Genomic DNA, 13,106 nt, shown 5'->3' on the forward strand with positions numbered 1-13,106 from the left:
TTATACATCTCTCTTGACTTATGATAGGGTCACACCCCAATAAACGCACTGTAAGTTGAAAAGATCCTAAGTCAAAAATGCATTTCAGGGCTCAGTGGGTTAAAGCCTCTGCCTTCGGCTCAGGTCATGATCCCAGGGTCCTGGGATCGAGCCCCGCATTGGGCTCTCTGCTCAGCAGGGAGACTGCTTCTTCCTCTCTCTCTGCCTGCTTCACTGCCTACTTGTGATCTCTGTCTGTCAAATAAATAAATAAAATCTTTCAAAAAAATGCATTTCATACACCTAACCAACTAAACATCACAGTTCAGCCTAGCCTGCCTTAAACGTGTATTAGCCTACACTGATACTAGCCTACGGTTGGGCAAATGATCTAACACAAAGCCTATTTGATAATAAAGTATCGAATAGCTCATATAATATATTGAATATTATACTGGAAGTGAAAAAACAGAGAGGTTGTGAGTATATGAGTTTATCATCAAGACTGCATGGGGGCACCTGGGTGGCTCAGTGGGTTGAAGCCTCTGTCTTCGGCTCAGGTCATGGTCCCAGGGTCCTGGGATTGAGCCCCACATCAGGCTCTCTGCTCAGCAGGGAGCCTGCTTCCTCCTCTCTCTCTGCCTGCCTCTCTGCCTACTTGTGCTCTCTGTCTGTCAAATAAATAAATAAAATCTTTAAAAAAAAAAAAAAAAAGACTGCATGGCTGATCAGGAGCTGTGGCTCCGTGTCACTGTCCAGCATTCTGGGAGAGGATCACCCTGCGTATGGCTAACCCAGGAAAAGACCCAAATTCAAAATTCCAGGTATGGTTTCTACTAAATTCATTATCACTTTCATACCATTTTAAAACTGAAAAATCATTAAGTTGAACCCTCATAAGTTGGGGACTTAACGTAGTACTCTATTACCACATCCTACATGTAAATAAATTGAGGCACAGAGAAGTTAAAGAATTTGCTCAAGGGGTGCCTGGGTGGCTCAGTGGGTGAAGCGTCTGACTCTTGATTTCAGCTCAGGTCATGATCTCAAGGTCATGAGATCAAGTCCCGTGTTGGAGCCTGCTTGGGATTGTCTGTCTGTCTCTCTCTCTCTCTCTTTCTCTGTCCCTTTCCCCATGCACACGCACATACTCTCTCTCTATCTCTCTCTCTCTAAAAAAGAATTAAAAATAAAATAAAGACTTTGCTCAAGAGCATATAGCTATTAAGTGGCAGAGTATTTGAGCCCGGGCAGTTGGCCTCTGAGCCCACAGTCTCTCGGGAGAGATTGTCATTGCCTTGAAGAAAGCCTCTTGTCAGCCAGCAGTTCCAAGTCACCACCCTCATGAAGCCCGCAAACAGCAAGACTAGCACTTGACACCAGCTGTGTAGACCGTAATTTGGCCCAGTTAAAGAGACATTTACCCTCTTCCTCCCAGTTCATCCTAACATAACAAGGACCTAGCACTTAAAAGGAAGCCAGGATGAATGTAAATAGCAAAACACCAACTCACGCCCCCTTCCCAAGGCACCAGGGCTAGGGATAGATCTAGGCTGTCTGGGGGGTAAGGAAGAAGAAGGTTTGATTCCAGTTTGAAACTAACATTTATAATGTATTTAATACCAAATTTCAGAGTAAAATCTTAAAAACCAAAATTTTAGTGTTTCAGTAGCTCAAGGTGGGTAGAAAGTTGTGGAATCTGGCAACATGTCCTCTTCGGGAAAGGGGATTTCATTGTTGCACCATTCAGGGGCAGGTCTGGGGCAGCATGGCGGGAAGGGACCATGTCATGGTTTTTGTCATGAGACTTCACATTGAGCATACTTTCTCTTTCAAGGTGATTTATCCTTTCCATTATTTGTTGAGCAGCAGGGGACATTCTTACTAACCCCATTTCCAAGTGTTTAGGAGAATAATGATTCGCTATAGTCCCCTGATTTAGACACACTATACAAACTAATAACACTAACTACTGGTACCAGTGATAGAGGGCAAGGACTTCACTATGGGGATGACCCTTGAGCCAAGTCTTGTGGTTAATTAATTGGCTGGGACACGTCTCAAGGTTTGAGGGACTCCTGGGTGGCCCAGTTAAGCATCCAACTCTTGATTTGGGCTCAGATCATGATCTCAGGGTCCTGGGATCAAACTCCTCTGTTGGGCTCCAAGCCCAGTGGGGAGTCTACTTGGGATTCTTTTCTCACTCTCCTTCTGCCCCTCTCTGCCCCACTAACCCCCACACATTCTCTTTCTCTCTCTTTCAAAATAAATAATCTTCTTTAAAAACCTCAAGGTTTGAACTTGGAAAACAGTTTGAGAGGCTTGACCCTATAGCAGGACATTCTAGACCCAGCTAGTCTGAGGAAAACCGAGATGGGTACTAAAGAACCACGGGGACCCCAGGACCTAGTGTGGCTTCCTCTGCCAAACTGTGACAAGACCTCGACAGACACATAACCACTAACTTCTGTGATGTCATAAATAACTCTGCTTGCCCTAGTCACTGTATTTAAGTCTCTGCTCAACAAAGACCAAGCAAAAATAAATTACACAGAATAAATTACATTCCTAACACAACTTACATTTGGGCATGTTCCTAAAGTGAATTTTCCTCCTGATGTCCACACTAGTCATTGTGCTCTTGGGAGTGTTGTTTTGGTTTTCCTTTTCCCCTTTTCTTACTCTTATTGTAATGCCTTTTATACTGCAGGCTTAGACTAAATAAATTCACCAAAAAATAGGAGAAGGAAGAGTTGCTGCAGAAGTAGAGTTGCTTTGCCAAGAAGCTGAAGCTGTCTATATAAGGAGTCTGTCCTATGAGTGTCTCAGATAAGATCGTAGAGAAGGGAAACAGAAATTCAGCCTGAAAAAAAGTCCTCAGAAGCTTACTCCAGGCCTTCCTTCCACTCTAACTTAAAGAATTTCCACTACGTCTAAAATAGAGTAAATTTTTTAAAAAAGTTAAAAAGAAGCAAGTACTTAACAAAACCATTTAAAATTTACTTAAGGAGGAAATCTCAATGAAATCTCTTGCCTAAAAATGATATTGACTCAAGTTAAGCTTCACCAAAACAGTGCAGGTCTCTCAGGGCCTTTGCACCTGCTGCTTTCCTTGCCTGGCAAGGTCTTCCCTTGACATCAGCATGGCTCCTGCCTTTGCTTCTGGTCTCTGCTCAAATGCTTCCTGGTCACAGAGGCTGCCCTGGACACCCTATCAAAAGAGCTACCCTGGGACACCTGGCTAGCACAGTATAACATGGGACTCTTGATCTCAGGCTGTAAGTTGAAGCCCCATGTTGGGTGCAGAGTTTACTTTAAAAAGAGAGAAGGGGAGGTGCCTCCGTGGCTCAGTCAGGTGAAGCATCTGACTCTTGGTTTCAGCTCAGGTCATGATCTCAGGGGGGTGGGATTGAGCCCCGCATCAGGCTCCACACTTAATGCAGAGTTGGCTTGAGTTTCTCTCTCCTTCTCTCTCCTCCCTCCCCTCCCTTGAATAAATAAATAAATCTTTTAAAAAAGAGTGGAGGGGGAATAAGCACTACCACTACCAAGGCCCACCCACGTGGAGTACTTCCCAGGCTCTTTATTTTTTCTCTGCTTTATTTCTCTCCATACCAATTGCCATCACCTGAATGGGTTTGGGGGTTAGTTTGTTTGTTCTCCATTGGTTCATCTGTCTTCTCCCATAACCTTCCTGAGGAATGTCTATGTGGTTTCCTCCAAACAACTTACAGGGGAACAATCCCTGACAAGTAGCAGACATTCAATAAAAATTAGGAATTAATGACTTAATGAAAGAAAAAAATGACGATTTTCAAAGTTCTGTTGAATTCCTAAATTCACTAAAATAATTTTTCTCTATAGGACTACTTGAAATATGATCATGTAAATATTCAAACTAAAAATCATGAGACTTAAGCCCCAGCTCTCCCTTTGATTTCTTGTGTAACCTGGTTAGCTCGTTTCTTGGAGCTTCTTCATCTTATTTACCTGACACCTTGTGGCTAGCAACCCTGATTCTAAAATCCAACAGAAAAATAGATTCCATATTTAAACATTCTCTGTACATGTCACCTTTAGTTGCATTTGCATATGTACGGCATAAAACAAGGTACAACTCTAAAAGGCACCTGACGGGGTTCAGAATTAGTATCCACAAAATGTGCCACTTGGCATGCAGATTATTTGAAGCTGAAGACAGTCTAGGCCCAGAGACTCAGGAAAAGCTTTTTATCTCCCCTCTGAACTGCCGCTAACAATTCAGAAAGACGGCCTGGTCCAGGAAAACAGCTATCACCAGAGAACACTACAAAGAGCATGGGCTGGGTGTTGTAAGCCAGAAGGAGCTTGGCAGGGCATGTCTGTTCAAATCTCTCTCTGTGTCCCCCGTCTCTGCATGGCATGGCAAACATTTGTTTACCAAACATTTGCTCTTCCCATCCTCCTGTGAATTGTCTTCCTTCCCTTTGAAGCCCCAGACCCCACCTTCTCCTTAGTTCAGGGTGGCATAGGAGCCTCAGTTGCCTGTCTCAGAGGCTCCCCTATCCCTGTGAGGTGTCCATACATAAGAAATTAAACATAGTTGTCTCCTATTAATTTCATATCCATTTAATTAATATACCAGCCAAAATAACTTAGAGTAAAAAATTTCCCTCCCATACACACCAAACATCTGACGACTTTTTTTCAGCTACCCTTACAAAAAGCTGTTTCAAATATATTAAATTATCCACCAGACGTAAAGGCCAAGGGGAAATCAAGATGATTTCAGGAATAAGGTCTTTGTCACTGATGGACCAGGATGTCTAAGTCGGCTATGAGATGAACGTATTTCGTTAGATTAAGACAATACAGTGATTTACGTACACTTGCTAACAGTTATGCTACTTAAAGAATCTTTGAGCTGGTCAGAGTTTTGAGTATTGTCTATCACTCCTCTATCAAGTACTCAGAGAGAAGTCTCGCTTTCGGAATAAAGACGATTAGTCCCACGACCCTGCAGAAGGCAACTCAGTGTGGGTAGAAAGACCACCAAAGCCTAAGTCTTAACCAGTTCGCTCTACCGGCTCCTCAGAGAAAGGACGTGGCAAACAACCGACGTGCAGAAGCTGAGACAAACCGCGGCTTCGCCTTCCCTGCTCCTAAATTACCCCGCCACGACCCTGGCGCAGCCGGGGACTCTCTCTGCCCCAGCAACTCAGCCCCTCGTTCCCGTCAACCCCTGGGCTCTCCCCTTCCTCGCCCCAAATCCCGTGTGAGCTGTTCTCCTCCGCCCCGTCGCTAGGTGATTCCCGAGGGCTGTCGGGAGTCTCGCGAGGGAGGGTGTACCGTTGCCCTAGAAACGAGTGGGCCTCGCCTCTCGGGGAAGGGCGTGGCGGAGGCTGTTAACTACCGCGGCGTTCCTTCGAGCTGCTAGACTCTAGGTGTCTCCGGTACGACCGCTGGGCCCCGCAAGGAAGGGACGACCGGCCGGGCCAGAGGACTCGGGGCGGGGGCGAGGGCCCGGCCAAGGCGGTCGAGAGGGAGAAGACATCGCACAGCCGACGCCCCTTGCCCGAAGCGACCGCGCGTTCCAGAAAATGAGCTCCTCCCCATGTTGCCCGGTCCAGAAGTGAGGGTGGGAGGAACAGTTTACCGACTCGACTCGGAGCTTAAAAGTGCTCAGTCCTCCCCACCGAGGAGGTGGCCGTGCCTGCCCGCAGGCCTGCCCCGCGCAGCTGGGCTTGGAAGCGTCTGCTTTTGCCTCTTCTGCCGCAGACGTGGAAGCTACCCGGGAAGCGCCCATTAGCCAAAGTGTGTGTGTGCGGCTTTCCTCAAGCCCAGGTTCTGCGTTACAGCAGGTCAGCGCGCTGGTGTGCCACGGAAGGAAGTAGAATCGGGGTTTATGCCATGTTTTCCAGATTTGGAGTTGTGGTGATCCCCGGGTAGAGACTTAAGTCTCAATACTGGAGGAGGTGTCTTCTCTGTTGCCTTAGTAGGTATTCGCTCTCGGTGGAGAGGAGCATAAACCAGGAGACTCGAAATTGGCAAGTTCCTTTGGTCCCTCAAAAATAATAGAATCTTAGCAAGGAATTTCTGTTTCTCCATTGTCTTAATAACCACTTTGGAGGGTGCTTGCCTGGGAGGAGTATTGGTCATGGCCAATAGAACCTGATCGCTCTTGAGATTTAAGTAAGAATAATTGAATATTAGAACAGAGAACATCTACAGAATGTTAACTCAAATATAAAGAGAAGTGTATATATATATGTGTATATATACATATATATGTGTATGTGTGTATATATATGTGTGTGTGTGTCTATATACACACACACATATGTGTGTATATATGTGTATATATACATATATGTATAAATATACATGTATATATATGTATATATGTATACATATGTATATATGTATATATGTGTGTGTATATATATATATAAAGAGAAGTGTATATATATATAAAGAGAAAAGTGTATTGTAGTAATTTGACATTTTGGTCCATTGAAAATTAAGCAGAAAAAAAAATTAAACTATATTAGATTTTTTAAAAAAATTTTTATTATGTTATGTTAGTCACCCTGTAGTACATCATTAGTTTTTGATGTAGTGTTCTATGATTCCTTGTTTGCATATGATACCCAGTGCTCGGTGCAATATACGTGCCCTCCTTAGTACCCATCACTGGGTCAACTCATTCCCCCACCCACTCCGGTCTAAAACCCTCAGTTTGTTTCACGGAGTCCACAGTCTCTCATGGTTCATCTTCCCCTCTGATTTCCCCCCCGCCTTCATTTTTTCCTTCCTTCATCTAATGTCCTTCATGCTATAACTTATGTTCCACAAATAAGTGAAACCATGATAATTGTCTTTCTCTGTCCCCCCCCCCCAGTTCCATCCATGTTGATGCAAATGGTGGGTATTCATCCTTTCTGATGGCTGAGTAATATTCCATTGTATATATGGACCATATCTTCTTTATCCATTCCGTCTGTTGAAGGGCATCTCGGCCCTTTCCACAGTTTGGCTATTGTGAACATTACTGCTATGAACATTGGAGTGCATGTGGCCCTTCTTTTCACCACAACTGTATCTTTGGGGTAAATACCCAGTAGTGCATTTGCTGGGTCGTAGGGTAGCTCTATTTTTAACTTTTTGAGGAACCTCCACACTCTTTTCCAAAATGGTTGCACCAGCTTGTATTCCCACCAACAGTGTAAGAGGTTCCCCTTTCTCCACAGCCTCTCGAACATTTGCTGTTTCTTGCCTTGTCAATTTTAAGCTGTTCTAAGTGGGGCGAGGTGGTATCTCAATGTGGTTTTGATTTGAATTTCCGTGATGGCTAATGATGTTGAACATTTTTCATGTGTCTGTTAGCCATTTGTATGTCTTCTTTGGAGAAGTGTCTGTTCATGTGTTCTGCCCATTTTTTGACTTGATTATTTGTTTTTTGGGTGTTAAATTTGAGAAGTTCTTTATAGACCTTGGATACCAGCCTTTATCTGTAATGTCATTTGCAATTATCTTCTAGTATTCTGAAGGTTGCCTTTTTGCTTAGTTGACTGTTTCCTTTGCTATATTGTTAGATTTCATTGCATGAGTAAGTAACTATAGATTTTCTGTGATTCATGATCTTTTTAAATGGCTTGGGATCATTCTTAACTTGCTATGCCCTGTGGCAATGTAAATACAGGATGTAAATGATTTGGCTGTGTAGCCTGGAGATTTCTTTTTTCAATTATTTATTTGATTAGTCTTTTATTGTGATTTTCTCTCTTTTTCATGGAAATGGGAAATTTCTTCAACTCTTTGAAAATGAATGTTTAATTAGCTGTGTCCTAATTAGTTTAGCTTTTAGAGAAGCCTTTTGTCACTGTTAAATACAATTAGTTATATGGGGTGGGGGTTACTCATTTAATGTAATAAACACCTTCAGGTTAAACAGAATATAAGTTCCTTAGAAATGTTTTACAGCCTACCTACATAATAAAAGAAATTTCAAGCCAGACATTGGAAGAAATGTCAGAAGATTCAGAAAAGGAAGACTATTCAGACAGAACGATCAGTGATGATGAATCAGTAGGTTTTTCTCAACTTTATCCCACTTAATTTCAGATAAAACTTGTGTTACAAATTCCCAATAAAATCAGTTGGATGTAAAAATCAATTAGATGTTTAAATCACTTGTCACTGAGGTTGGAAAATAATTTTAAGGCCAAGACATTACTATGTGCGGTATGCCTTATCTAGAAAGAGAACCTATATTGATATTTTTGGGTAAATATTTTGGCTAAGGTTCTTCTGAGTTTTACTTAACAGTGTGTTTTAAATCGTTACTAAGGTTTTTATAACTCATGTTCAGTTAGATGTATTAATTCTGTTACATCATAACAGGTATCATAATAGTGGATCCCCTATGTTCTAAACTTACTGCGTATCACCATAATAGGTTTAATGTGGCTCTGATGTAAGAAAGAAAAGGGCGTGGAGGAAGAAAAAGGGAAAAACAATATGCAGTATTCAAAATAGTTTTTTTTTAAAGATTTTATTTATTTATTTGACAGAGATCACAAGTAGCCAGCGAGAGAGAGAGAGGAGGAAGCAGGCTCCCTGCTGAGCAGAGAGCCCGACGCGGGGCTTCATTCCAGGACCCTGGGATCATGACCTGAGCGGAAGGCAGAGGCTTTAACCCGCTGAGCCACCCAGGCGCCCCTCAAAATAGTTTAGTTCTATAACATATTTATGAGAGATTTCCTTCAGATTTTAATAAAATATAAATTATCAGGCATATAAGTTAAGGTCCCAAAATAAGCTCCCTCAAATAATGTATCACTCTTTAAGTCCATGGCTTTCTATGCTGCTTTTCTTTTTCTTTTGGTTAACTTTATTCATGGTTTAAATTGTTTTGTCAGGTTTACTGAGAATCTTTAAACTTTATTCCCTCTGTATAGTCATTAATATGACCTTACCCAATGAAAGAAGGGGGATGAAAGATGAAAACTCAAAGATTTTGGGGTATTTGAAGTATTGGGCACTTTGAGACCAGTAGCCCATAATAATCCTTTGATTTTTTTTCATTCATTAAAGAATAGAAAGATGTGCTCAATTCTAAGTACTAAAGTAGATGTAAATAATTTCTGGGCTTGGAAACCGTTGGTTTTTTAAAAAATATCTTAAAACCCTCCTGTTTTAGGATGAGGATAACTTCGTGAAATTCGTAAGCGAAGATATCCACCGGTGTGCGCTTCTAACAGGTTTGAACTTATCCATATATTCTCCCTTCTTTTTAGGATAAGGTCAGTGAAAAATAAGGAAATGAAGAAACTAGAAAAAACTCAGATTGAATAATACAAAAGTGTATTCTGATATTGGATAAGGAAAGAAAATGTATCCACTTTTATAAGAATCTTTGGAGCTCAAACTTTTAAGGTTTTAGGTAAACCTAATATATTTAATGAAACTAAATAAAAGTGGTCATTACTTTATAAAGAAATACACTTAACATAAGGATTTACACAGGCATTTCTTTAAATAACTAGCTCTTTAAATTTACCATATAACTTGTTATAATGGACACAGTGTTTTTGAAGTACAGTTTGTTTAAATAAGGTATGCCTATATAAAGAGTTTCCTTAATACAGTGGTTCATTTGCAAACGTACATATATGTGGACTCTTGATGTATACTTGATTTTTAAAATTTATACATTTAGAGTTGTATTTAGAGGTTTTTTTAGTGTGTATCTAAAATATTTCTTCTAAATATTCACATAAGTATCCCAAATAATCTGAAATTGGAGATAAGGCTTTAATTTTTCTTTTTTCTTCTTTTTCTTTTTTTCTTTCCTTTTTCTCTTTCTGCCTTTCTTTCTCTCTTTGTTTCTTTCTTTCTTTTTAACCATCATCCTAAAACAAATCTTTTGAGATACCTACTATTCTCAGTTTGGTATGTATCCTTCTAGACCTTTTTCTTTGCATTTATATACATATCTATACCCATACTCATAGAAAGTTTGTAGTACTAGTTTATGGACTTCTTGCCATCCATTTTTTCTTTTTAAAATTTTGCCAGTCTGTTGGAAGAAATGAGGTAACTCACTGTTCTCAACTAACGTTTCTTTTATTGCTGAAGAAATTGATAACTATTTTATATGCTTGTCTATAGTCACTCTTTTTTTAAGATTTTATTTATTTATTTGACAGACAGAGATCACAAGTAGGCAGAGAGGCAGGCAGAGAGAGAGAGAGAGGAGGAAGTAGGCTCTCTGCTGAGCAGAGAGCCTGATGCGGGGCTCGATCCCAGGACCCTGAGATCATGACCTGAGCCGAAGGCAGAGGCTTTAACCCACTGAGCCACTCAGGCGCCCCTATAGTCACTCTTATAATGAATTGCCTGTTCACAGTAATCCTTTTTTAATGTTGCTTCCATTATTTAGAATTATTTTGATGTTAAATTTATCATTTATTTATGGCTCTTTATTTTTATATCTGTTAAGCTTCCCTACCCCAAGGTCATCAATATAATCATCTAAGTTTTCTCTAAATACATTGAATTTTGGTATTTAATTTCCCTATAATTTACATTTATGAATAATAAGAAATATAGATCTAATTTTATTTCCTAACTCATAGCCGCCTTGCCATTTTTGAGTCATACCATAAATTAGAATGTGGTCTGTTCACATATTGAAATAGTAGATGCTTAAAACTGTTGAATAAATGGATCTAAATAACAATTCTGAGAAATAGCAAGGGAAGGTGTTATTATTCCTTATTCACATATAGTAAAATTTATGTTCAGCAAGGCTGCATTAGCCAAACAAAATCATATAGAAACAAAGTGGTAGAACTCAGTTTGTCTGACTCCTAGTCCAACTTGCTGTATCTGCTATCATACAAAAATAGCTCAAAACTAAATCTAGGTAAAAAGCCACGTTTGGAGGTAGTAGAACAAGAGGAGTCAGTGAGACAAGTGGAAAACCAAGCAGTTTTGTGAAAGCTAGGGAGAAAACCAGAAAGCGTAGCATCATAAAAGACAAGGTACGTGAGCTTAGGGAGGGGAGATTATCCACATCAATTTGATACCCCACAGCTTTCCCATTGAAAGAGATAGGGCCTCTGCACTACCTACTTGGGGCGACCCCATTATATTATATGTGTGTTAATATCTTGGTGTTGTGTCACACAGTGACCCTAGAATGAGAACTGAGAGAAAGTTGTGACTGAGAGTTCACAAGCAACCTTTGAGAATATAGAAATGGTGGTGAGGAATTATGGTCATGGGGTATATTAACCTGTTGGACAGATGGTTGCCTCAGTATGATTAAGTTTAAGAAGACTACAGTAGGGGTGCCTGGGTGGCTCAGTCAGTTATGCGTCTGACTCCAGCTCAGGTCATTATCTGGGGGATCCTGGGTTTCGGGGTTCTTGGGTCCAGCCCCACATCAGGCTAGATGCTCAGCAGGGAGTTTGCTTGTCCAGCTCCCTCTCCTCTGCCCCTTCCCTAGCTTGTGCTCTTTCATTCTCTGTTTCAAATAAATAAAATATTTAAAAAAAAAAAAAGACTCAACAGTAGACAGTTTGCTAGAAAAGCTACAAGAAATAAAATGGTTTTGGAGTAGCATCTAGAATTTAGCATAAATTAATAATATCTGAGATCAACAACTACTTTTTAGCTATTGTGAAGATCAACTGTTATAAAATTTCAATAGTAATTTTTTTAAGATTTTATTTATTTATTTGCCAGAGAGAGAGAGAGAGAGAGAGAGAGAGAGCGCACACGCACAAGCAGGCAGAGTGGCAGGCAGAGGCAGAGAGAAGCAGGGTTCCTGCCAAGCAAGGAGCCCGATGCGGGACTTGATTACAGGACCCTGGGATCATGATCCGAGCCGAAGGCAGTGGCTTAACCGACTGAACCCAGGCATTCCCTTCAATAGTAATTTTATTTTTTTAAATGGCATGACTTATAAAATAATATCCATAAATACTCGCAAATTAATGGTATTGGAAGGGGGAAAAGAATATATTTTAAAATTATAGGAACTGGGGTTTTGCTTCTTATCTCTCACGACTGTGTTTGAATCTTTTTTCAGCTGACTCTATTAGTGACCCATTTTTCCCCCGAACTACTCAGATACTGTTGGAATATCAACTAGGGAGATGGGTGCCACGTCTTCGTGAACCACGAGATTTATATGGTGTATCTTCTTCTGGTCCGTTGAGCCCAACACGGTGGCCGTACCACTGTGAGGTCGTTGATGAAAAGGTCCAGCATATTGGTATGTACATAGCAGTTTTTGGAATTCAAATATTAACAAATGAACTTTGCCAACCTTAATTTTAATGAGGAGACTCATGGTGTCAGACTGGTGCATTCCAAGAGGAATATAACATGAGTATACGTGTCGTTTAAAATTTTCTAGTGGTGACATTTTAAAAAGGAAAAAGAAACAAGTAAAATTGATTTCAAAAATATATTTTATTTAACCCAAATTTATCCAAAATATTTTACATTCTTTTTTTTTCATATGAAGTCTTTAAAATCTGGTGTGCATTTACACTTCCATTTTAGCTCAGATCAGCCACATTTCAAGTGTTCAGAAGCCACATGTGCTTAAAAGAGGGACTTAAAACATGTGCCAGAATTTTGTAATTCTAAACAATTCGAAATAGCATGACTGTTCCAGTCACGTCCAAACTCCTGTATAAAGTGAGGTCACGGACAGAGCATGCCAGACGGCTGTACGGTCTTGCTCCCGCTTCTCCCTGTCTCTTGCTCCCCCCACGCCCACTGAATATCTTTCTTCTCTTCTATTTATCTTTATCCTCTTTTGCCTTTCTTCCTCCCTTTTTTCCGCTTCTCTTCCTCTCTTATTTTTTATATCTTTATGCCCCTCTGTCTTTTTTTCTCTCCTTACCTTCTTTCTGCTTATTTCCTTTAATGTATGTTTTATGGACCCAAAGAGGGCATATTTTAGTGACTATTTTTACGTTTCGGTATGTATGCAGTCCCAAATTTAGTTTTCATTCAGCGTGTTTCAGCCTTGTCTTCCCAGTCCTCACCCCCAAATAACAGAAACATTCCCATCGCGCATCACCTCCTCAGTGCCACTGTTTTTCACTTTGTGTTGATTGTAGCAC

The 13,106-nt window shown here is 40.6% G+C and overlaps 1 protein-coding gene across 3 annotated transcripts in view; it reads left to right on the top strand.

Moving 5' to 3' along the window:
* Positions 1-7,938: 7,938 nt before the first annotated feature.
* The window catches only part of AGBL3 (AGBL carboxypeptidase 3), a gene marked incomplete at its 5' end in the record, with an annotated part of 59,060 nt that continues 53,892 nt past the window's right edge, over positions 7,939-13,106 (top strand). Inside the window, 3 exons of one of the 3 annotated variants that reach the window (XM_080818098.1) lie at positions 7,939-8,046; positions 9,161-9,221; positions 12,059-12,244. In XM_080818098.1, the coding sequence (XP_080674224.1) occupies positions 7,987-8,046; positions 9,161-9,221; positions 12,059-12,244 (307 nt within the window). The remainder of the gene's footprint in view (positions 8,047-9,160; positions 9,222-12,058; positions 12,245-13,106) is intronic. The other 2 variants (XM_080818097.1, XM_080818099.1) reach the window with 2 other exon arrangements.

The sequence above is a fragment of the Martes martes genome, assembly GCF_963455335.1.
Source record: "Martes martes genome assembly, chromosome: 11".
In the NCBI taxonomy this organism is placed as follows: Eukaryota; Metazoa; Chordata; class Mammalia; order Carnivora; family Mustelidae; genus Martes; species Martes martes.